At 30.7% G+C, this 27672-nt stretch overlaps 1 protein-coding gene across 7 annotated transcripts in view; it reads left to right on the top strand.

The window, feature by feature from the left end:
* The window catches only part of LOC123261986 (alpha-mannosidase 2), a 165369-nt gene that overhangs the window by 62644 nt on the left and 75053 nt on the right, over positions 1-27672 (top strand). For all 7 annotated transcript variants that reach the window (XM_044723939.1, XM_044723937.1, XM_044723938.1 and 4 more), the window contains one exon: positions 2035-2542. In XM_044723939.1, the coding sequence (XP_044579874.1) occupies positions 2243-2542 (300 nt within the window). In that variant the 5' untranslated portion in view covers positions 2035-2242. The remainder of the gene's footprint in view (positions 1-2034; positions 2543-27672) is intronic.

Here is a 27672-nt window from a genome sequence, read left to right as displayed (position 1 = left end):
ATTTATCTCGATGATAGTCTGGAGTATTTGTTTTGATTGATGCCCATAATCGTAATTTGGTTATTATGTCGATTTTTAGGTAGATTTCGTAGAAATCTATCTATTGCATTGGTCCTTGTGTCGGAATTCACACGGAATTTTGTCATTTTATCTCTTATGTAGTCGAGTAAAGTTCAAAATTAGCATTGGTTATAAGTAGTATATATGTAATATAACGTGACTTGTGGACACGATAGCGTCTACAATTCTTAACGGATTTAGATGAAACTTGGTACGCATATTCTTTGAGTAATTACCTTGAACAAGTTCGAAGACGAGCACAATCGATTAATTAGTTTAGAAATGGCGGCCTTTTAAAATTTTCAAAATAGTGAAAATCACGTTTTTGGACACTTCATTGATGTATAACTTCTGATTGAACAGAGATAGCTAATTTTTGAAAAATGCATGTGATAGCTCATAAAATTACCTTTAATTTGACGCATATAACATTGACATTTTGATCATTTTTAGTTATTTTATCAAAGTTAAGAGTGCAACTGAACCATTTTCAGGCAATATGTAGTACAACCGACTTATGAATGTTATGCTATCGAGAATTCTCAAGAGATCCTAACGAAATTTAGTATATAGATCCCTTGGACAATTAGCTTGCATGAGACTTAAAATGAGCGAAATTCGTCAATAAGTTTAGAAATGGTAGCACCTCAAAATTATCAAAATAGTGAAAATCACGTTTTCGGTGACTTCATTGTTGTATAACTTTCGATTGAAAAGAGATTACTAATTTTTGATAAATTCATGTGAAAGCTCATAAAATCGCCTTCAATTTGACGTTTATAACATTGACATTTTGACCATTTTTAGTTATTTTTTCAAATTTAAGAGTGCAATTGAACCATTTTTAGGCAATTTGTAGTACAACCGACTTATGTACGTCATTTTATCAAGAATTTCATACAGTGAAATCTACCTTCCATTTCGGGTGTGGCTGAATGGTGTTTTTTTTTATTTTATCTATTTTTTCAAATATATAACATTATTTTTAAATTGAAATACACCATTTTTTTTAATTATTTACACTGTTTCTTAATATTTACTAAAGATACCTCAATTTACAGGTTAAAGTGAAAAAATAAACATACACACACTAGTAAGGTCATGTGGGGCAAGTGTGCGCAGTGGGTAAGAGTACGCAAATCCATTTATTCGAGTCCCAAATACATGGGATTGCGCACTCTTACCCGCTGCGCACATTTGCCCCACATGACTATAAGTAGAACATCGGTGTGACCAATGTTTACGATTTAGTTGTAGGTGGCGCAATTTCTAGTTTTTACCTAGTTTCTCTAGCCAGTTACTGGATTTGATTGCTGGCCAGTTACTCGATATGATCGCTAGCCAGATACTAGATTTAATCGAGTCAAAAATTGATCATTTCTACTAGGGGTAAAATAAAAAATTTTCGGACTAATTAAAATTTACTTAGACCAATAGCAATTTAGAAATCTTATTGGAGACTCAAAAATATTTGTATAAATAATTTATTTACAACTATTCAAAATGATTTGTCTTAATGATAAATACCAAGGAAAAAAAATAAATAATAGTCGGAATAAAATTTATCAAAATAGAATAGGACATATATTTATCGTGTATGATTTCCTGTCTCTCGCGTGTAATTGCGGGTAACGGATATCGATCAGTAATAATTTTTCGCCGGGCATTTAATCAACTAGCGAGCACGCTCTCGAACCCACACATGTAATTTACAGCTCCCAGACAAAGAGTAAGTGAGATAAAGAAAGATAATACAGAGTAGAGTAGAGAGGGCTTCTAATAAGAGCGAGCGAGTAGACAGTACTTTGTTTAGCTTCGCAGAGTTGTTTGCGAGCCGCGGGACAAATAATTTAATTCGAGTTAATGTAAATTTACAATTAGCTTCCACTCCGTTGACCTAGATCTCCTTCTCCCTTCTGTTTAACAAAAAAATTAATTTTAATGATCATTGCGGAAATAAATTTTTTGTTACAGGTCAAAGATGAGTTCCTGAAACAAATCGTCCAAATTTTGATGACATTAATCTGAAAAGTAGGTTCAAAAATGTCTTGATTCGGGACTAAAATGTTGAAGTACTTTGAGTAAAGACAAAGTACATTTAGTTGGTTCTCGTTTCGGTAAAAGAGTGAAAAGTGAAAAAGGTATTTGTGTTGAGAGAAAGTTGGATTATTTGAGCGGAAATATGTATAAACTTTTTCGGCGTGGCTCCGGCCGCATGCTGATACTCTGCGTGGTCGTGCTGTCACTGCTGGTGTGTTTGTACTACGTAAGTCAGATTCAGGCGCCGTCAACGGGTCAAGCACCAGCGCTTCTCGCCGCACCTGTGGGCGTTAGATACGAGCAGCGGCAACCGCTTACCACCCTCGTACCTGATTACAGTGAGCAGCCTGACGCGAGAGTTTCAGCGGGCAATTGTCCGCTGACACAACCCCGGAATGCTGACATTGATACCCTCACCGAATATTCAAAGTTTGATTTCCAGGTGAGTTTTTAATATCATTGATAGATAAATAATTAAAAGAGAACAAAGAAAATTTTGTCTCTGGTATATTTTTAAGGTGGTTAAAAAAAAACGAACATTTTTTTCTCAGTAATAGGTTTAACAGTTTCGTTTGACATAAAGATGAGCTTTTAATTTTAATATTAATATCCTCCGCATTGCACTTTTCGATTTTTCATAAGAATAGCATGGGAAAAATTATTTTTGCTACTTTCGATTTTTGTAACTCACCAACCAAAAATCATAAAGATAAATCATTAGAGTATTTTTGTAAGAAATTGAACGCTCTACAAAAAACGATTCTTCTGATTTTTCGATAAATTGATTGGTTCAAAAGTTATTGAAGATTAAAGTTCAACTCACTACCAGTTTTACCGATTGTTGGATGTTGCAACAGAATTACTTAGTTTTATCAAAAAATTTTGCCAGAAATTTCATGCAAAACATAAATACAACATTCCTTGAGTTGCTAAACAATATTTTTTTTCATTTAAAAATATAAACAGAACATTTCATCAAGAAATTTAATTACATTAAACTGTTTAATTAGAATTTTTTAAAATTAGATTGAAGAGGATTCTGGGATCAATTGTAGAAATAAATGCTGTGTATAATAAAAACATATATACATCAGTCAATACAAACATCATACATAAATTACAAAATACACACATTCGTAATGCGAAATTTTTTTTTTTTATTTAAGATAGAAAATATTCTTTAATTTCTTGTAAGAATTTATGAGAGATCTTAATCAACAAGTACGTGATTTTATATAATACATTTATATTTACAACTTATCGTATAATTGTGTTCTTTATAAATTTACATTTCTTTTCGTTGCAGACTTTTTTTATCGCAACTCGGATAACTTTGTTGATTCTTTCGTATAACTTGTAATAGGTATGGCAACTGTTGTTCATCGTTTGTCCAGCAATTGTTATACTCCTCAATTAATGCGATTCCTCGTCCAGCTACGTCGTTAGATACTTTAAATAATTAAAAAAAATTCAAACATTTCTCAAGCATAATTATATGATAAGTTGTAAATATGAACAAAAAATATAAATGTATTGTAAAAAATCACGTACTTATTGGTTAAGACTTGAATAAATCAGTTTATCTAAAAATTATAAGAATCTTTTTTTGTAGAAAGTTCAATTTCCTACAAAAATACTCTAACGATTTGTCTTTATGCTTTTTGGTTGGTGAGTTATAAAAATCGAAAGGGTAAAAAATAATTTTACTATGTTATTCTTATGAAAAATCTAAAAGTGTAATGCGGAGCATATTAATATTAAAATTTAGAGCTCATCTTTTCACAGGCTCATTTTTATGTCTAAACGAAACTTTTAAGCTTGTTACTGAAAAAAAAAAATGTTCGTTTTTTTTTTTAACCATCTTAATATTTATATGATAAAATAAGTATTTTTAGTTAAATTTAGTATTATTAGTAAGGTCTTGAAGCTGAATTTGTGCTGTTTTATACATGCATGTCCTTAAACTTTAAATATTAATCCTTATAATTAAAATAATAAGGATAGTTTTGTAACCGCCGTATATTTATTACAAAATTAATTTCTATAGTTAAATTAGATACCATCAGAAAAATCGTAACCTGAATTTGTATCTTTTCACGATTTTTTTTTTTTTTTCGGCGATAGTTAATTTTTCATGTTAAGTTTTTGGATGAGCTCTGAATATTTATTTTGACTCTTTAAGTCTGTTTATGGCAATATTATTTTTTTAATTTATTTCAAAAGTATCCAAACGATATTATAATTAATAATCATCAAGCCAACGTTAAGTTTATATTAAGAATTTTATAATTCTTAGCAGTTTCATATTACATAGTGACTGAGTCACTACACTGATAAAGAAAAATTAACTTGATTCAAGAGTAAAAATCTTGTATCAAGTAGAAAAGTTCTTAAACCAACAAATTATTCTTGATTTAAGGTAATTTTACTTGATCTAAAAATTTTTTCTCGATTCCAAATGATCTAATTCTTAAAAATAATTTTCTTGGTTATTAAGTAATTTTTTTTTATTAGTCTAAAAATAATAATAACAATAATTATAAATAAACGAATAATTATTAAATTTATTCCCACAATTCAGGACTTTTTTTATCAAAAAGAAAACAAAACAATACTTTTTACTAAATTTTTTTTCAAATGTATTGCACTCGACTACATGCGGAACAAATAAAATAATTACAAGTACGAACTGTGGAAAAGTGCGGAGACAGCGGTACACCAAGGCAACTCGATTAAACGTCGCCTCGGGCAGCGCCGCGATTCGTTTTAATTACGCGCGGCCGGTTCTATGGGACGACGTGACACATTGGCGTACGTCGGGAAACTAAACGAAACGACGAGCGGAGTCGACCGGCTCCTGTTCCTGTTCCTGCTACCGTACCAGCACAACAGAACTATAAAAGCTACGTTCTCGTTAACGCTCACTACTAGTACAGTACAGGTTGTACCCCTTTACGTTAGTCGCATCGCACTCTCGCCTCTCGACATTTACACTCGCGGAAACGTTTTGTCTTGTCTTGCTATTATGGGTCTGTATTTCTCTCTATCTGCGATGTACTAAACAATCAACATTCTATTTCCATCGACGACATCAAAAGAACATTTCCACCTCATTATTCCACACGGAAAAAAGTAAACTGTAAAATTCACTCGGAGTCCGGTTAATTCTTATAGTTTCAAACGGTACAGCGGACATTGGGGTGGTACACGGAAAAAAGAAAACTCGAAAAATTACAGTATAAAATGTAAAATCGGTCCCCGTCGTAATAAAAACTAGAAAAATTACAGTTTGAAATAACATTTTTCTAAATTCAATTTTTTAATTTAAAATTCAGAGCTTTCAATGTAAATATTACACTCTACAATGTAATTCTTATAAAATCTGTAATAATTACAATCTGAAACTGTAATTTTTCCAGTTTTCATCATGAAGCGCCACGTTACATTATATACTGTAATTTTTCGAGTTTTCTTTTTTCCGTGCAAAAATATGAATATTACAGAACTTAATGTAGAAAGTGTAAAAGCCACACGTTATAATTTAATATCGAAAATAAGTGATTAGTAGCTGTCACTATAGTAAATAACGACTCTCTCATCTTAAAAAATTACAGTTTCAAACAGCAAAAATTGCCATTTCAATATATAGTCCATTCTATGAGAAGAAGGGGGTCTCACTTTGAAAGAATTTAACATTTGAGATAGTAAAAATTTTACTTTTAAAATATACATTTTACCAGTCTCAGCAGGTCAATAATTATAGTTTCATTTTTAGCGTTGCATTTAAAATTTACCATTTTACTTTGTAAATATTAACCTTGCTTGTATATAAAATCTAGTAACTGTAGTATATATTTTTTACATATCATACGGTCATTTTTTAGGTACGAAATGATAAATATCAAAGTGAAAATTCTTAATTATTATACTTTAACATTTTCTACATTCACATAGCAAATATTACTGTTTGAAATAGTATTTTCTTCCATTTAAAGAATAAATTGTAACGTTTAAATGATAAATATTATAAAGTGAATAGTAAAATCACGATTTTACTGTTTGAAATGATAATTTTTAGCAGTTGATCATTACTTATTATAAATCGACTATTATTTATTACAGTTTACTTTTTTCCGTCCACAAAATTTTTCAATTCACATTAGTGAATTTTTTTCTGCTTATTATTTTTGAAGTTTTCAAACTTTTTTATTTAAACTTTGGTTCTAAACTTTACTAAGACTAAGACCAAGAAAACAAAAGGGCTATTTTCCATTTGTAACGTCCTAATTAAAAACCTAAAGAAAACATAGCGGATGCAAGCATCCTTGAAGATCTTACTGGCGCTAGTGAGTTGAGTGTCTTTGTCTTGAGACCTCGGTGAAATTATTCCAGCCGAGGAGACCGATTACAGAGCCACTGAGACAAGTACAGAAAAAGAGAGTATTATACATACAATACATAATATAGATACAGACATAGATATACAATTGGATGCTGCAAGTACTAAAAGTTGAAGCAAAGGGAGTAGAGAGTAGAGAGTAGAGGCGAATCACCGTGAAAAACGTTGTCGCGCGAAATACGGCTTTTTACTTTAGATTTTTTACACCGCTCCATCTTTATCATACTCATAGAAATATTTTTCTTTTTTCCTCCCCTGACTCTTTTACACTCAGCTCCTCGGCTCTTGTCATCTCATCTCCTGAGTTTTAGTTTGAGCTCGAGCTTGAGCTTGCCGTCGTCACTGGGACTGAGAAATGCCGCCGCCGTAAGCAAAGGAGTGCCGCGAATGCAAATTGGCCATACAATTTTCACGAGTAAGCTTTATCTCTTCTTTTTCATTTTTTTTTTACCCTCACCTGAATCTTAACTTGGCTTCACCCTTAGCTTTATTTTATCTCACTACGACTTTAAATTACGCACTAAATATTTTGACAATCTCAGTTTAAATTAAATGCAAAATCTTTTAAAAATTATTTCAATTCAGTCTGAAAATTTTAAAGATTTCAAAGTATATTTATCTTTAATATAAAAAATTTTTCAATGCCAATTTTAAATCTCGACAAACAAAAATAATGTTATCGGAAGGGAAAATTAACGTACATACTCGTCTATTGTAAGCTGATGCGCAATTGGTTTAAACAAAATCAATATTATATCAGTGTGTATACAGAAATAGACATTGATGTAGAATGTAGGATGTAGACTGTAGATATATATTAGCTGAACCATTGGTTGTAGGTTGCTGGTTAGTGGACTAAAAGCGATGGTCTACTGTGCAAACCACTCTGGACCCTTTGTGCTCTTGTAGCTTACCCTCTCTCTATGATTCTCCCTGCACTCTTTGTTAATCGTTTTGCAAGCAGACGGGGCTGTAATGGGTGGATTGGATATGATGTGTCGCGTTATTCGCGTTTGTGTGTGGAAACCCCGGTACCCGTGATCACCAAATAACTCATTTGCTCAATGTTCGATGTTTTACCGTTACTTCAATAACGATTTATCCTTTTTACGATTCAGGGGCTAAAAATTTATTTACACGTCAATTTCACTCCAAAGAATTTACTGTAAAAATTTTATGATATTGTAAATGTTCATATTTAAAAAAAAAAACTATTGAAAGTTGGCATAAAATACATTGCTCTTATATAGAAATGGATGGTTTTAATTATTTATCAGTTATCACAAATCAAGAAATATCAACTTGTCAACAAAATTACAGTGAAAATGTAATTAATTTAACAAAAAAGTCGTGAAAATATGAAAGTTTGAACAATCTCGAGTAGTTTTAGAAAAAAATTTTTTGGTTAATTTTATAGTATACAATTCATGATTAGATTGAAGTTATAGTTGGATTAGCGAGTCTTTGCGCTTCGGGTATTTTCGGTTTTTGCCCCCATCATCTAATTTTTATAGCTGATACATGCGTATTGATAGCAAAAACTAATTAAATGTATCCTTATGCTAACCATATGCACTAAATATTTTTAAAGCATATATTTGAGATGGTAGGGGCAAAAACAAAAAATACCTGAAGCGCAAAGACTCGCTAATCCAATTATATTTAGTATCAAAACTATCGAAATTGATCGAATCGAAAATAATAATCCCTGATTTCTTATTGGCTTAGATTAAAGTGCATGCAAAGCGCGTAATTTAAATTTTCTAGTTTTAGGTTTGAAAACTAAGAAAAAGTTTGGTTAAATCAATTTTTTTTAAATAATTCCGGAAACAGTACCTGGAAGGAACTTTCACAGAATAACAATTTTTTAAAGTTATTATTTAAAGTAATAACCTTACAAAATTTTTTAACTTTTGATGCAACTGCAATTTCCATATTATTTTTCTATACTTTTGTTACCGCTAGATTCTCCTTGAATAGTTTTCAATGCAAAGGAAAAAAAAAATTATAAATAAGAAAATATTTCCAGAAATTGTTTCAAAAATTTTTCGTCTTGATTTGAGACAGAACTTTTCAAAATAATTTTTTTGGTTTAAAAATTTGTCTTTTAAATTATGCTTATTTTTTTTTAGCGTATCAGTTTATCAAAAAAAAAAAAAATAAAATAGAATTAAAATTTTTTTTCTTATATTGTATGAACTAACGCTAGTATAAGTCACTTTAAAATTTCCGTCACTTTATTCCGCAACCAAACAAGTCTATTCAAGTCAAAATTTTAGATCTCAATTAAACTTACATAAACTTTAAAGACGTACATTGGACTTTTTGGCTTTGAATAGGTATGTAAGCTTGAAATAAACTTATTAGGACTTCAGAAGATTTAATTAAACATCTTTAGACTAAAAACTTAAAATTAACTTTCCTGAAGGATGAAGAGATTGAAGTAGACCTACAATCGCTTGAATGAACATTGAATTATTGATAAAAGTCAATCATCGACTAAGAAAGTACTTTTTCAATTTTTCATTCATTTAATTTTTAAAGTTCAAGCCTATGTAGTTTTAATTCAATCCTGTTATCTCTCAGAAAAGTTTATTTCAAAAACACTTTAGTTTTTAAAGTTTAAAAAAATCTAACTGAATCCTCTGAAGTTCTGATAAGTCTACCTTGCGGTTTTAATTCATATGTTAACGAGTAAAGATAATTTTTTTTTTTTTTTTTTAAATTAGTTTATCAATTGGTGCATTTATTTACTGTTCTATTTGCAGTAAATTCCATCAATCAATAACAGAGTTAATTTGAAAATCATGTTTTTTTTTTTTTTAAAACAATGACGTTAATGAGAAAGTAATTATTTGTCTATTGTAAAAATAAATATAAATAATATTTCTAAATAGCGTTCGCGTGACAGTAATTCATTTGCTGTAAATTCATGAGGGGCTTTAGTGCCTTGGATCTCGGGAGCAGTTGACCCAGATTTGTATTTTATTTAGCGACACAGGTGGACTTTCGGGCATCAAGTGGCAGTCTCATGAGTTTCATTAATTTAAATAAATTGAACTAGAAAAAAAATATATCTGTACTTGGAATGAAATAGAGATAATGGGTTTCAATTTCAATAGAGTAAATTTTTCGTCAGTTAAACTGGACAAAAAAAAATATAACCTAAACGAGATGAAGAAAATAAAAAAGTTTTCAATTTCCGTTTCAAAAGTCGTTAATGAAAAAAGTTTATCTTATTATTTATTGCAAAACTAATTTACGATTGTGTATCGGGCGGTGATAGAGATAGATCAAAGACAGATCTCCAGCTGGGTTAGTACCTGCCGTAACTATAAACTACAAGTACTGTATGGGTATGTTGTAGCGGTACAGGTACTGGAGGCTATTTCAATGAATTTCACATGGACCATTCAATCAATCGTATGTTTTGCCACATCTTGTAAAGCAATACGTCGTTACTAGTACTGTGAACATTTAGTTCGTAATTTTCTTTGACAAAGATTAAGCAGGTCTCTTCAATAGACAAAGACTATTCGACCATTCGTACTAATTAGAGATCAAGGAGATTTAATGCCATTTCATGCCGTTGCTATTGATCACTTTGTTCAATTAATTGCCAATTTAAATATTTCAACAAATCATTTTACCCTTTGCTCGCTTTCTCTAGCTTTCGATCCGAAGCTTTCTTACATAAAGCTTCGAGCACTAAAGATAAATGCCAATAACTTTTTAGGATTGTAAAAAAAAAGTTTTTAAATGATAAATTTTTGATATCACAAATTTTAATAGGCTATTATAATTTAAGTAGACGAAGCATTAAAATTTTATACCGCGAATAAAAAATTAAATTAAAAATATTAAAGTTTACGGCTACTAGATGACGGAAATATTTTTTATTACCCTTCGAAATAAGATTTTAATGGCTTTTCATTAGATTGAGAATTTATTAATTATTTTATTTGAAATTAAAGAGGAAATTTTATTTTATTTATTTTTTAATTTTCGTAAGTTTTCAATTTTTTTAAAAAGAAATTGAAACAATTTTAATTACAAAAAAATAATTTCTCCAACTGACAGAACTTTCAAAGCAAAACAATTTAAATCGATTAATGTAACAGCCATACAATCTTGGTTGCGGTTTTCGAATGAGAATCTAACAACTTTCCTCAACCTTTTGAGCATATCCAACTTGTGGCTTTTCTGGAAATAAACTTTAGTGGTGTCCTTGTAGACTGTACAGCAGATTGTAAAAGATCTCCTAGAGATGATTTTAACATTGTAATTTCTCTTTGGAGACTTGAAAACCGCAGCCTCTCAGATTGCTAGCAACTCAAACATACCTAATATGCATTGTACATATTTGCTTACAGATCACCAAACATTTGATTGAATTACATCCATCATTTATCAGATATTAACTGTCAATTGCGGGTGACATTATTTAATTTATATCATATCTATGCATAACTTAAATATTTGCAGCCCCAAGTCAATGAAATTCAGCTGGTCAATGTTTAGCTCCGCGTATTATTTATTCCAACTATCCAACTATTACCATTCAAAACTACTGAACCGATGTTATTATCGTATTATGTTTATGTTTATGTTTTATGTTAATTTCAACATTGAATGCTTTGCTTTTGATGTACGGTATTTAATCGAGATTATTACATGCTATCAATACTGCCATTGATATTATTGATGGATAAATTGAATCAGTGAATGGTTATGGTTTCGAAGTATAAATTATATATTTGATTGCGATGAAACAAACAGTTGTTGTATGCTTATACAGTACATTTAGCGCCAAAGCAATACTAATTTAGATTGTTGATATTACTTTTGCATGACGATATAGTTATCTCGTTAAATTTGAGAGAATTTCAATTCAGTCATATGTCAGTTTTTTATACACGGAAAAAAGTAAACTGTAATATTCACTCGGATTCCGGTTAATTTTTATAGTTTCAAACCGTAAAGCGGACATCGGGGTGGCAAAAATATAAATATTACAGAACTTAATGTCGAAAATATAACAGCCACAATTTATAATTTAATATCCAAAATAAGTGATTAGTAGCTTTCACTATAGTAAATAACGGCTCTCTCATCTTAAAAAATTACAGTTTCAAACAGTAAAAATTGCCATTTCAATATTTAGTCCATATTATGAATAGAAGGGGAACTCAGATAAGGAGAAGGGGGTCTCACTCTGGGAGAATTTAACATTTGAAACAGTAAAAATTATACTTTTAAAATATACATTTAACCAGTCCAAACAAGTCAATAATTGCAGTTTGATTTTTAGCGTTGCGTTTAAAATTTACCATTTTACTTTGTAAATATTGACGTTCTTTGTATTAGAAATTTACTAACTTTATTTTATACTTTTTCCATATCATAAGATCATTTTTTAGGTACGAAATGATAAATATCAAAGTCTGAATTCTTAATTATTATACTTTAAAATTTTAGACATTCCCATAGCGAATATTACTGTTTGAAATAGTATTTTCTTCCATGTAAAGAGTAAATTGTAACGTTTAAATGGTAAATATTATAAAGTGAATAATAAAATCATGATTTTACGGTTTGAAATGGTAATTTTCAGCAGTTGATCATTACTTATTATAAATTGGCTGTTATTTATTACGGTTTACTTTTTTCCGTATAGTAAAAAAATTGAGCTATTTTCTCTTCACTAACGTTTATTGTTAACCACAATGATAAAAAACGGCTCAATAGTTTAGAATTATGAATTAAAAAAAAATAATAAAAAAGCAATGTATTTCACAACAATCTAGATCTATTATTTGCTTTTCAATTATAAATTGTATTTATATGAATGAAACAAAGACAAAAGCCATTCTTTAGTATGATTATAATATTCAAAGGTCATTTATATTTCATATTTTTAATGATATTATTTTCCACAATTTTATTCTTTATTAAATTTCGAGAAATATCACTAGTACATTCTAAATTTGCGATTATATTCGATAAAATTTATAATACACTGATGGAAGGATTTATTTGTATTAAAAAATATTTGTTAATAGTTAACAAATCATTTATTAGAGACCACTTTTTAGTATTAAACAAATATTTCTTAGTATTTAAAATGATTTGTTTGTATTTAATAAATCTGATATTCATTTATTAAATATTAACAAATCTTTTTAAATACTAAAAAATATTTATTAAGGACTAAAAAGTGGTCGCTAATGAATGATTTGTTAAATATTAATAAATATTTTTAACTAGAAACAAATTTTTCTATCAGTGTAATTTAATACACTAAAAGAAAAAAAAAATAGTTGTGATAAAAAAAGATTCTTCAATAATATAAACTTTATTTAAAGTAAGAAAAATTTTTTCGGACAAGACCTTTTCAGCATAGTTAAAGATGATGAAACTCAAAATTTAGGTTATAAATTTTTCTTGCTCTCCTAGCCGAAAGCACGCTCTTCCTGGACACACTTTACTCCAGGAAGAGCAACTTTTATGGCCTGCTCTAACGCATGCGCGCTACGCATATTTTCTGGCCGGCAGCATAGAATCTCGCTTTCTTTTGTATTTTCGTGGCGCAACCGGCCTATACAGCGAGTTTCAACTATATATAACAGTCAAAACATCGTCTGTATGTAACGTGTCAGCACAGAAACTAACCAAAAAATGTCAAATAAATAAAAATAATTTCTCACTAGATTATTTTTTCTGCCCTCCGGCCGGAAAGTGGCAACTTTCTGGCCGCTGCGCTAAACAAAGTTGCCACATTCCGGCTACATCGAGCAGAAAAATAGTATACACACCTTGGCCAGTAAATAAGAAAGCCTCAGATCACATGTAATTGTTGGCCGAGGCGAAGCCGAGGTTGACAAACATGTGATCTGAGGCTTTCTTATTTTACTGGCCTAGGTATGTAATATACTATTAATGAAATATTTAATAATAATACAGCAAAAATAATTTATATAAAAATTTTAGAAAATAATATAAAAGTTTTGTAAATTTTATTTGCTTTCTTTTATATTTTGACAGCTAGTAAAGCAATGTTTATAAAACAATCCATGTACTCTACAAGCTTCTAATAATTTAATTTCAATCTTTCTTAGCCGTCTAATTAAAAACTAATTTTTAATTAACTTAAAAAAATTAATTTTGTTATTAAATCAAGTTTAAATATTTGTGACGAGTTCTGTGCATGTTATCTCTCTTAATCAGAGCATTTGTTAGTAAACTTTAAAATAACTTATTTTTTTTTTATTTATTAATTTTTACTTTTTTATTATGTCCGCCCCGACCAGCAAAACCTCGGCTTTGCAAAAGTCGGGCGGCGCCCCCCTCACCCCCGGCAAAACCTCGGCTTCGCCTCGGTTTTGCGAAACCCCTGCCCCGGGGTTGCGTACTTTCGGCTAGAGAGCAAGAAAAATAGTATACAACCCACGACCAGAATGTTGGATTCCCTGAGATATGTGATATGATGGCCTCGGCCATCATATCCCATACGCCAGGAAATCCAACTTACTGGCCTTGGGTCGTAATATACTATTCTCCTACCAATCAACTCAGTTTTTTTCAAGACTTTCAAATATAAAATTTTCAATATTACATCAAATTTCACAAAGCAAAATCACTAACAATATTAAAAAAAAAAAAAAAACTACATCAATATTCATATTCCCTCTCTATTTTGTTCCAAATCCATATTTATGAATATGAAATCCAAGATTTTTTTTATCCAAAAAACAACAGTATAAATATCGAGATTGCCTGTAAAAAATTCACCGATGAATATTAAAACATTAAAAAAAACGTTAACAGTCGTACTCAACAAATGCCCAATTAATAACTCATGAATAATTCATCCCTTGATATATTCTAGTATCGCAAGAAAATGTTTTTTTTTTAAATGCACGTAAATTTCGCCCAAATAACGAAGACTATTTATGGCCTCGCACATATTTATCAAAATGTAGCAAACCGCAGAACAAACGTTAAAAGTAGCAAATTATTTCGAACATAGCCTCTGTAATGAAACACTAAAACATTGAGCGAATAAATGAAATAATGACTATCGACAGTAAATAATTTATCGCGTTATTAAATCGGTGCGTGCAGTCAAGTGTATTATTATTTATTATCGAGATCTGAAACAAAAACTAAAAAAAAAAAATAAAATCACAAAAGGCATTTAACACAATAGTATCTTCATATTATTGAGCGTCATTGAAATCGCAGATATTATCAGAAGCGGATATTGTGTGGATTGTTATTGCTGTTATATCGTTAGAGTTATAAAAGCTCAATGTATAAGGATTCTCGGTCGTTTTCCTTCTCCTTCTCCTTCTCCTTTTCCTTCTATTCTCGACACTTTTGCTTACCCGGCACTCACGGGATTCCCTTTTATTGGCTCGAGAGCCGGATAAATTGAAGGAGGCAAAAATCGAGTGCTAAAAAATGAGAATGAATGAAAGCGATAGTGAGAAGCACCAACCAGCTATTGTTCGATTGCGACGAACAAAGCCATTTGAATTATTCCATCAAGACTAGCAATAGAATAACTTTAGTGCTCTTGATATAATTTTTAACGATGCTTTTACTTCGCTCGTACAAAAATTTCTCGTATGGATTTATATTACGTTCCCGGTTCTTTCTTAGACGATAAAATAAAATAAAATAAAATAAAAATAAAAAGTTATTCGGAAAAACCAGTCCCAACTTATTCTTCAGTCAAGATATAAATCCTTCCTTCAAAGTATATATTGTTTCACCTGTGCTAGTGTAGCATTTCATATTAAATATATATCTATATACACAGAGAGATAATGATATACTTTTATACAGCCGAGAATAAGATCGTCGACTTGTTCAGAAGCTCCTGATCTCTCTTTAGCTCCTTGTTCTTCTCTTGGTATTGAAGATATCTATGACGATTTATCACTGTGTATGATACTAAAGCCTGGATATTTCCTGCTTCCTACTTTTTAAACTTTTTTCCCTGACAATTTTCTTCAGACGTACATACAGATATACACCCATTACAGTCTTTTCCATCTCATAAAGTCTACAGTAATGTCTTCATTTTTAAACTTTTTTTGCCCCTCCATCTACTAACGTAGCTCCGTCTTCATTCAGCATCTACTCTGTCTCCAAGTTATCTCCTTTTCTTTCATCGGTTTTTCGGTCGACTTCTCGACGGTTTCCTTCACGACTACGACGAAAAACACGGAATAATAAAACGATTAAGCGAACCGAGTCGACATTGCTGTTCATAATTTTCGCCTGACTTGCTTTTTCCCTGTCGCCGTACTTAGCAAACCGTTATTTTATATTTAATATACTCAAAAATTCACCCCCGAGCAAACTATCAAGTTACGTGGATAAATATATATTGCGGTGAACCATTCTGCTAAATGTATCATTTGTTTTTTACATAATTTGATTTACTTTTACCGGAGTTTTATCTTGTTCCGCGGAAAATATTCTTGTAAGCAATGTTTACATGACAAAAAATTTATTGAGATATAAATTTGTTTTTTTTTTTTGGTGGTCTTCGTTTGATAAATCACTCGGAATTCTTTTCTGTGGAAGGATAACTGTATTTTAAAATTAAATGCTTTGATGTAATAAAAATTTTTTATTATTACTCGGAAAAAAGTAAGTTGTTATAAATAATAACAATTTTATAATAAATCGTAATTAATTAACAACAAATACAATTTTAAACCATAAAATTGAGATTTTAACAGTTACTTTTTAATATTTATTATTCTAATGTTATACAATTCAATAATTACATAATGACAAAAATTTTTAAATATAGTTGTTAATAATTTCAACTTGATTGTATATTATTTTCCACGTAAAAATTATTAACATAGATTATTAAATTTTTAAAATAAAAATTTTACATTTTAATCATATTTAATTTTTTTTCTTAACAATTTCACTTTTTTTTTTCTATTTCATAAAAAATAAAAAAAAAAAAATTCTCAATAATGTCAATTATTTTATAAAAAAAAAATTTATTTTAAAATAAAAAAATTGGCATTTTTTAAAATTATTTTTTGTAAATATTTTTTTATCAGACAAAACATTGGATTTTCAATTAATTTTCACTTCATCCTATCTATAAAAAAAGAATTAAAATTTACCCGGATAATTTATTAAAAAAAAAAGAACTTCATTATTTAAAGTAATCAATTTTTCTGAAAGCATCTCGCTGACGCTCTGGGAGACACTGACACTTGACACAAAATAAATTTAATCAGTCGCCCTTGACTTGAATTAGAATTTTTTTAACCTATCAGTCATTCCTATCCTCCCTTGGTTCATTGCTGCCGAGATAGCACTTGAGCGGGTATATTGGCTCACTAATACCGTCAGCCAATCGCCTTTACTATTACCACACCGCATATACATTATATATAATGTAGAGTTCGCCCAGCTCGGTAGTGGATGTTGATGTAAATGTGAATGTCGACGTATAGACGAAGCTCTCATGACTCACGAAAGCTTCCACTCCGTCGAAATGAACTTAAAGAGCCCTATAGTATGCTATATACACCACACACTGTATAATACTAGAACTGTTTGCTGGATAATGCAGTTCTAGACTCTCAGAAACGCCTCAAAGAAGAGCACTCGCTTTTGTTCTACTCCTAATCTAGTGTTTCATCAATAAACTCGGAAAAGCTTTTCTTTAATCTTGAATTTCTCATAACTACCAAGTCCATTAGCATCCATATCCTCAAAAAATTATTATTATATGCCTTGCAAAAAATTTTCCAAACAATAAAATAAAGTGGAATGATAAAAAACAGGAAATAATTTTATCAAAGTTAGAGGTATGTCATTATTAAAGAGTATTTGATTTTCCGAGAGCGTTTACTTCACTCGATCCAATCATTCTTCTTTCAATGAGCCTCTCGAATCACTTTTATATCGCTTGAAAGGTGACGATCTATTTTCACCGGTTACGTTTTTTCTATTTTATTTTTTTTTTTTTATTTTTGTTTTCTCGTGAAAACGGTCTTGGTCGAACTTTCTTTCGCCACCATCTGTCTTACTTTTACTTACGTTGGAGTATCTTCTTGCCACACCCCTTTATCTGGATCTGTATCTACGTGAATGTGTCCATAGATACATCAATAGTGTCTAGTGTCGATACAAAACTAATATCTAGAATCTAGATGCATCTCAACATTGACGTCGTTGAAAGAATATACTGCACCAAGTGCATCGAGCTTTTAAAGAAATTGAAAATACTACGATACTAGTTCGGTTTTTCGATATATATTTCTTTTCCATGAGAATTTAATGTTCCCAGATAAACATTACTGTCAGTACTTTCGATTATATTCAAAGCAGCACTCTAAAAAAATACCCACTCTTTTAAACGCAAGAAAATTACCGCAAAGTTATCTATACGAATTAACAAACATGGTGTTCTTGTTCGTAAAAAGTTATACGTACGTGGAATTATTAAAAATCAATACTTTTTTTTATTGTTTTGTAGTGTACACATATTTAACAATAAGCATAAAAAATTTCATGTTGATTAGACGAGTATTATAAAAGTTATACACATATTTGCTAAGCCGTCTTAAAATTGTATTTCTAAAGTCTGTAAACAAGATTTCTTCAAAACAGCTGAGCCAATCAGTTTCAAATTATAACACAATTTTTTTTAATATTTTTTGGATTAATCAAAGTATCAATAACTCTGATAAATGTTTGATATTTTTATAAACAATTTAAGGCTAAAATTTTAATCAAGAATTTAAATTATTTTTTTGAAGCTACCATTTTGTTAAAAACAAATTTTTTCATCATTTCTTCTGTTAAAATCACTAAATGATATCTTATATAAACGATATTTTCTTCATTTTTCGAATTTCTATGATTTGTGCTAAAAGAAAGACTCCCTTTTTTAAAGGATCTTTTGGAGATCTTCTCAATGCGTTAAAAAAAAATCATTATTTCTAAAACATAAAAAAATTACTTATTAATGAAGTTTAAAGTCACTATTAAATAAAAATCCATTTTCATATAAATCGATTGAAAATCCTCTTCAGAAAAAATTATTGAAATAGTTATTTTCAATACATATGCGCAAAGGGAGGAATTTTGACGACTTGAAGTGACGTCACCAGTTTGAGGTTATGGGCGCATTATTATCAAGACCGAGTTATTTATCCGGACGAGCGTAGCGAGTCCGAATATAGTACGAGGTCTTGATGAGAATGTATCCATAGCCTCAAACGTGTGCCTTTACTTCAAGTTTGTCAGGGTCCCTACCTTTGTGCATAATGTATCGAATATAATTTTTTGTCATATCAATTGTAAAAGTTGGATTTGAAAGAACAGTCAAGAATGTTCAATTACTGTTTATTTTATTTAAAGGCACAAGAATTATGTCACACGAGATTAAATAGCGGTGGATTAAACGTATGTACGTATATGTTAAAGTTGTTTACAAGATTCAACTGTCGCTAAGATTCTTTTTGCGATTTTTACTCCATCTAGCCGACGTTTGTCGAATTAAAAGATAATTCGGCTTATCTATGCCGTATTTTAGATAGTCGTGCAGAAATGTAGAGACAGATAGAGAGAAAGAGAGAGAGAAATTACTTTTCGATACTAGTGCAAGGTAAATTAACTAAACTATAGATTGCCAGAATCTCTGTATGTTACTCGAAAATCCAACTTTCGCGGTTGATATGACAAAAAATTGTTTTTTTTTGCCTTCTAAGTGCGCATCATTTTTTAAGATACTTTTTTCGAACATTTCGATACTGCCATTCTAATATATCGTATTCCACATTTAGAAAATTTAACAGCAGACAGTAAAAATAGTTCATTTTTAGTATTGATTAAGTGGGATTTAACGGATGGAAATATTTAGTTAAAAATAGTTATTAAACTATTTGACCTGTAAATTTTTAATATGACTGGCATAATATTGTTGTGATTTTAGTTTTCAAAAAAAGTCAATACATCAAATTTTGTAGGAGACGTCGTATTAGAATGGCAGTATCGATTTATTCAATCAGAACTCAGTTTTAAATGATTTGTTACTTGTAATCAGGTCAACAATCCAAAAAAACGGAATGATTCAATATTTAACATTGTTGGTTTTTCGTAAGTTTCTGAAATCTAGCCATCAGCAGTGATCAAAAAATACTTATTTTTTATGTTTAACCTGCAAAAATAGTTTGCTCTTGTAACAATGCCACTGCAAACTTCAATTACTGTCAGAAACAAAAAAATTTCCGTTTGAAGTATAAAAATTTAGTTAAACTTCTGCAAACATAGTTACAGCACAGTTTTATAAAATTTTGAAGTTCGAAAATTAAAATGCAAAAATAATTCAGCAGTTCTCACGCTAATAGAGCATAAAAAATCCGTACTGTAAGCTTAATAAAATTAAACGAGAAGTGAGGCAATAATGTCCTTTGATTTTTTTCTCGCGTATATAAACGCCCGGTTCTACGCGCCATCGAGCATGTCACGAGGGTTACTCAAGAGACTATTCAATCCAGAGACTAGAGACCAGGGAGTAGAGCTCCAAATCCAAAAGAAGTGGGTTCGCTGTTTAAAATACTACTGCGACTACATAGTAGACTTGGGACCATATGATAGTATGGAGACTATACGTGCTGTGCATTGCACATAAACGCAAGGAATAAAACAGGAATTCGATTGGCGCTGGTGGCCTCCCCTAGTGTGGTCTAAACTCAGTCCACGATCAAATGAAACACTAAAGTTCATGACAGTTGGAGTTCGTCCCTTTTGTGATACTGTTCGCTCAAGTGATCTACATATCAAATAGTTACTTGTTAAAATCAAGGATTCATATCTCCAATTCATAATTATTCTTTATTTGCATAATAAGATTTCTATTCACTCTTCACTCCACAGCAGACCATTAGTTCTTAGTTGAATTATTCGCTATTAATTTATCAGAAATTTATTTTTTATAAAATAATTTAATGGATAGAAAAAGTTAAAAATAAAGAAGAAATTATTTTGTGGTTAAAAAGATATCACACATGTGTTCCAATACTCCCAGAATTTTTCCAATAAAGCCTGGTTGTTCGGACATTTCTTTCATAACCGTTGGAATTTATTACCAAATACTTTCTCGACCTTCGGAATCTTTGATAAATTTTTTTCATCAAAAGCTACTTTTTTATCTAACACTCTTCCAATAACCAATTGAAATTTTCATTCTCGCCCATTTGTTACAAATTCTTGAATCAAAACACGCTACTTGTATTTATTTCCACTGAATCGCCCGACTAGAAATTTCAGTGAGGCAGTGATTTGGCGCAAGTAAGGAATGCCGAATTCCAAACTTGCAGTAAGTGAGGCATCCAAACCAGGCCGAAGTTTGGGATGTAACGCAGTTGCGAGGCTCAGCCTAACTTGGCTTCCTGATTAGGTTGCAGTTTGGAAACCAAATTCGCAACGAAGAATCCAAATCTAATTCTTTCTTGATTTTTAGCTTTTTTATTATCAAGCGAAAATTAATAATAACAAATGCTTATTTTTTTATGTTCTTTTACTATTTTAAGTATAAATATTAAATTTAGGACTGAATTTTTTAAATATTTCATGAATAAAAAAAAACAAATTCTTTGTTGCTTTTATTTAATATTATTTTTATTATTTAATTTTATTTTTTCTGTAATTTCTTTTTGTTTTTTGGAGCGTTTTTTAATATGAAGAGGTTTTTTTGATTGGTAGATTTGATAAGTCAAGGGGGAAGGAGATGATGGAGGAGTTAGATACACTAATCACACATAACACTTAACTTTACTTCACACTCGCCTTAATATTAATTATAATTAGTAATTATTAATTATTAAAAATCGTACATGTCGAACGCGAGACTCGAACACGGTACCCGACGCACGAGGGCCCTATACCATACCGTGACGCTACGCCGATGATGAGCGACCTCTTACTTCAAGATACTTATAAGCACAACCAATGTTCGGCTTGCCTAATTTAAAACAAATAAGATTCGAATTGGGCTAGTCTAAGTTCGGAAAGCCAAGTTCGCTCCAAACTAGCAAAACTCAGGTTATCGTTACTTGAAACCAGTTCGGCGTTCCCATATGATATATCAGACAAGGGATCCATGAAACTTTCCTAGTTACGTTCAAATATGGCAAGCCAAACATTTCGTTCTGCCTACCTTGGTTTTTATGAGGTATAACCTCGGCAAGCCTAAGTTAGGCAAGCCAAACTTGCCCCGAATTGGTTCTTCGGCATATGCCTCACTGAAATTTCTAGTCGGGTACATGAGACACCATGTTTATATGTACAATACACAAATACTCTCATAAATACACACTTTTATATGTATAGAACTAAAAGGCTTAACCTTGGAAAGACTTGGGGCCATCTATGGTAAGACGAAGTTTGGCGAATGTTTGGAATACCTAACTTGCAGGAAATTATAAAATCCAAAGGCTTACGAAAGTTCGGTTTACCAAACTTAAAGGTAATTAGGGACATTTATGGCAAGCCAAACTTCGGCAAATCTTTGGTTATCGTTACTTCCAGCTAATCAGGCATTCCAAAGGTTCGCCGAAGTTCGGCTTGCCATAGATGTCCCAAATTACATGCCAATCTTCGTTTTGCCTAACGTGGATTTAAGAAGGCGCAAATTAGGCTTGCCTAAGTTAGGCAAGCCAAACTTGCCTAAGTTAGGCAAGCCAAACTTGCCCCTCACTAATTCTTCGGCATTCCTCACTACAATTTCTAGTCGGGTCAGTGGCACTGATATCTGTAACGTATTACCGTAATACATATTACTGTAATACTGTAAAAAAATTGAGAAGTCATTTGCGAAGGGGATGATTTTAAATTGATTTAATCCTTTTAGAGAAAAATAATAAAATTTACTTGTAGGAAGAGTTTATTTATGTTACTACTAAAAAAAAATCTTTGCCGTGAATTCTTTATTGTTTCATTGAATATAAATAAGAAAATAGTTTTTATTTGTTTTAAGATGATAAAATTAATTTTCAAAGATCTTAAAAATTAATCTAACCTTTTTTTAGTTTGATCCAACAATCAACCTTTAATATTTAACAAACAATTGTATCAGTATTTTTTTTTTCTATTTCTGCAACTAGCATTTTTTTGATTAGTTTTCCCTTTGATAATTTATTTATAGAGAAATTCTAAAAATTGCTAAGTGTCATTTAATTTTCAAATTAAAGTAATTATTTCTATTTAATTAAAATTACTACTGTTAATTATTTATTATTTCTTACTTTTCACTAATCTTTAAATAAATTTGACTTAATGTTACAAAAAAATCAAATTTATTGGCAAAATATAATTAACATTTACAAATTTGAATTTCTGATAAATTGTTTAAAGTATTTGTTAGTAATTTAGAATATCAAACTCGTTTCAGCTAAATAAAAATTCATCTTAGTCTAAAAACTTCGTACTCGAAGTATTTTACTTTTTCATTCCGTTAAAATTTACCCTAAATTCATGTTCAATTTTTTACAGTGTATTATGCTGCTATTATAATAATTTTAATCTTACGAATAAAAATTAAAAATCGCAATGAATATTAAATCCATTAGATCTATTTAATCTACGATTTTAATTTAAACTCCAAGTCAAATAATTTTCCTCATTCGCTCTCGAAGTATCTCATATAATATAAAGCGAAACAAAAATAATAACAACTTGGATTATACTTTTCTTTAATTCAACTTCGGGAATACTTTTAATTAAAAAGTTATAAGAGTTTAATTATATATATATTTTATTATTTTTTATTCAGCTTCGAATGAATTTAACGAGTTTACTCGATTATTTTATTTACCTAAAAAAATTAAATTCCTCCTCTACATCTTAAACACAGAATCTCTTTAGAGGACAATTTTTTCATATTTATAAAATAAAATATTTTCCAATTACAATTTTTTTATCGAATAAATTCAAAATATTGATATTTTTCCTCAGCCTTCAATTTCATCTTACATTTAATTTTCTTTTTTATATTTTTTGCTCACACACCCTCGGTGACTAGTCGCCCCTACATCCAATAAAATAATGTTTGCTCGGCTTAAAAAATTCCGTGTCATCACAAACTGGTGTCTTAGCGTGGTACACAAAACACGTACACATGTCATTGAATTTTTTGTTGAATTTTTATGATGAGCTGAGTACCCAGTACAGAGGCAGGTTTCGTACCCGAGATATAAATAAATAATAATTCTTTTGATGTTATCTCCAAGTGCTAGAGAATTGAGACGAGCCCGAGAGAATTGAGCGTCGTTGAGTCGGGAAATGACTCAGGGGGCTCGGGGTTCCCTCAAATAGGGATAGGGAGGAAAGAGGGTATAACTATACCTATGGGGGGGTAAAAGTTGCCGTCCACTCGAGTAAATACGCCCCCCAGCAACCGGAGATCGCTGGAGTCCCTGCGGAGAAGAAAATAAACCCGGAAGAGTGAGGGGAGTGAGCGTTACATAGAATATGTTGGGTACAGCGCCTCCCTATTTTCCTAAGAGAAGAGAGGAAGAAAGAAAGGGTCGACCGAGAGGGATGAAATTCCCTGCTCTTATCCGGAACGCGTCTTATCGGTACCGCTCTGAACTCTGAGCATGAGTTTGAAGGGGAAAGCCTCAGAAGAGCAAAGAGAGATTCTATGAAAGCTTCGCTGAGAGCTTGAGACAGCAAAGAGTGAAAGTGAGAGAGAGGGTGAGGGTTATTCGAGGATCTTACATGACTACAAGATGCATATTATATATAACATAGAATCTAGAATCCCTTAAAAAGAGTAACAGTCGAAGAGGGATGATACTTTTCCATGTTATGTATTTTTATATTTTTTTTCCCTTCATTTTGTCCGTTTTATTATTTTATTTTTCCACCCCAGTCTAGTCTCTATCTCTTTTATCTTTGCTTATTATATCCTCTGCTCTAGTATTGTCTGGGTTTTATTCCTTTTTCTGAGGCTCCTATTCGTCCCCTTTGCCAGCCGGTTCGATATGAGAAAGCTCGTGTTGTTCAACGATGCGACGATTAACGAGCTTAGCGAGGCGACACCCATTGTATAGATATACAATGTACTGTCTATAGGTATATGGAAAACATACATTGCCGCGCAGGATATTTATGTCTATGAAAGAGGCTTTAATTGACTTATGTGTCTTTGTATCTCCGTTTTAGGCTTCTTCGTCTCTAAGAAAATTAATTAAACTTTTACGGAACAATATTTGTTTTTATTCACATAGTTTAAAAAAAAATCATAGTTTTCTCTTCTTCCTTTGAAATTTTTTTTATATGCGTTAAAGATTTTGATCAAATTTCTAATAGGTATAAAAAAAGTTTTTAGATGAAATGGTTTTTAGCTTAATGACCATTCCGGGATAAGGTAGAAATCTGCATTTATCCCGCACACGGACATATGTGCACGCGTGCACATGTTGGAAGTGCCCGTGTGCGGTGCCACTAGTCTACCAGTTACCAATGAGCCAACCCGGCTTCCGTAGTTTACATACGGCCACACACACACACACACACACACACACACACACACACACACACACACACACACACACATATATATATATATATATATATATATATATATATATATATATATATATATATATATATATATATATACACATACAAACATACGGACATCACCGCGGAAACATTCGGGGAGGCTTCTTAGGACCTCAAAACGTCAACATCCGTTGAAATCTCGATTTTCGAAAAACGGGATTAAACCAATAACTTCCTGATTTTTGAAAATTTTCAATTTTCTTAGCGGGAAGTTAAAAAAATTTATTACAAAAATAAAAAAACATTTCTATTTGAAGCATTGAAAACTAAAATGGAATAAATTTTGGTTTTTTTTATATAAATTCGTAAAGCAGCGAAATAACAGTCCCCTGGGCTGTCTCATTCCCAAAATTAAAACTTTAAGATTAAATTTTAAGTTATTCGTCCATAATATATAATTTGGTCCATAATGTTTATAAACTTAATTAGTTAACTAACAATCTTCTTTAATAAAAAGTACTGAAAATTAATTTGTTTCATTAAATTCATTAAACCAAAGTTTGTCCCAGGCATTTCAAGAACAGTCCCCTGCCAGAAGTTCAAAGCCAAAAAAAAAATCCAGCGTGTTATTTTACTTTTTGTAAAGTTTATAAGGATCTAACTGGCCTTGAGTTAATATAACCATAAGGCTGTTAGCGCTTTATCGCCATTTTATTTAGTGTCAAAGCACCATTTGTGCTGAAAATATGTGTCTGGGCCACTTCAAAACTCAGTCCCCTGGCAACTATTTTTATTTATAATTTATTTGTAAAATTGGATCCATAAGTCTTAATACTATTCTAATTAATGTAAACATTCATTGAGAACTTGAAAAATTTAATGCATTGAAATAGTTTGCTTGCACGCATAAAACAATTTTATTGAAATAACAAAAAACGGGATAACTGAAAAATTTGTTCTGGTAACAAATGAGTGTAGTTATAGTAACAAATCTATTAGTTGCATTAACAAAATGTTTCAAGTTGTACTAACAAACAAATTTGCTAATTCACAAAATCAATTTGTTGCCCTAACAAAATTATTTTGTTGCTGTCACAAAATGACTTTGTTGCTGTTACAAAATAATTTTGTTGCAATAATAAAACTAATTTGTTTCTACAATATTTCCCAAATCAGCTATAGCTGATTATAGCATATTTTTAAATTATGTATTCTCTTAATTACTTTAACAAATTGTCTTTGTTACTCCAACAAATTCTCTTTGTTACTATAATAGAATAATTTTGCTGTTTCAACTAAAAAATTTATTATACCAACTAAAATATTTTGTCAAATCAACTTAAAGATTTTGCTATAGTAACAAAACTGTTTTGTTGTTATAACATATCAATAACTTTGTTATAACCTAAATTTTGTTAGTTTAACTTATAATTTGTTATCCCTAAGTTAACAAATTCATTTGTTACCCCAACATATCTTATGATTTTTCTCAATTTGATAAAAAAAAAACAGTCCCCTGTCATGTTATATGGCAAAAGATACACAAATATCGAAAAAAGAAAAATTAAATCGACTGTTTATTTATTATGATTAAGCTGATAGTTTTGTAGCCCTTGCTAATTTTTTTTCTCATAAAATCAAAAATAATTTGGTCGGACAATTTTGTACAGACTTAAGACGTCCTTACAGAGAATCACCCATATACGAACAGTAATGGATGAGACTTTTGGCACTCATGTGTGGGCACACTTATTTTGCTCGTTTCGTCAACTTCACTCATAGACGCAAGTCTCATTTACTCAGTTACAAAGTTAAATATATTGTCAAAAAGTAGCGTAGAATTTAAAAAAAAAAAAAATTTTTATTGAGTTTTTTTAATAAAAATATTTTTTTTTTTTGTTTTTTGTCGATAGTGGGAAACATAAAACTAAGCATGGTATTTGAATTTCTAAGTTTGGTAAAGATTAAACAAAAAATCTAACCGTGCCACAAAAAAAAAAAAACACCGTCGAAAAATAAGATGAATGATAATAGTTAGAATTTGTTTCAACTTTAAACTTGTCATAATAATGATAATAATTATCATTTAATGAGCGTAAATAGTAGTCGTTATTTAAAAGCAGCCATGCGTTAACGGTCATCACTCGTCATCGTCGAAATGGCATGAAACTGCTAGTGAGGTTCCGATGTCATTTTCCACGGAAGCAAGTTCTCAAAATTATATTTATATTTTAATACCAACACAACGAATGCAATAATCGTTTTCTCAAAATGAAAAAATAAAATTATTATTCAATGATTACAGATTGCACGTGTACCAGAAATAAACTAGACCAAATTCAATTTAAATTTCCGATATAAAAAAAAGGTGTTGAAGTAAAAAAAAAGTATAATTTTCAGCATCTGCGCGCATCTCATTCGTCTTCGATTTAGCAGGCTTTCAATTTTCTGTAGGGAAGAGGGCGTGGCCCTTACACCACCCCGGAACTCGCGTGATACCGTGAGTCTCGATAAGCCATGCACTCGTCGTGCCTTGCATTATTACATTTTAACCCCGTAAGGAGTGAGGGAGCGAGCAGGCGAAGATAGGCTTCAAACAAAAACAGAAAAAG

The sequence above is a fragment of the Cotesia glomerata genome, linkage group LG3 (genome assembly GCF_020080835.1).
Source record: "Cotesia glomerata isolate CgM1 linkage group LG3, MPM_Cglom_v2.3, whole genome shotgun sequence".
Lineage (NCBI taxonomy): Eukaryota > Metazoa > Arthropoda > Insecta > Hymenoptera > Braconidae > Cotesia > Cotesia glomerata.
The sequence above is the reverse complement of the archived record's forward strand: the minus strand, read 5'-3'. Positions and strand labels throughout refer to the sequence as shown.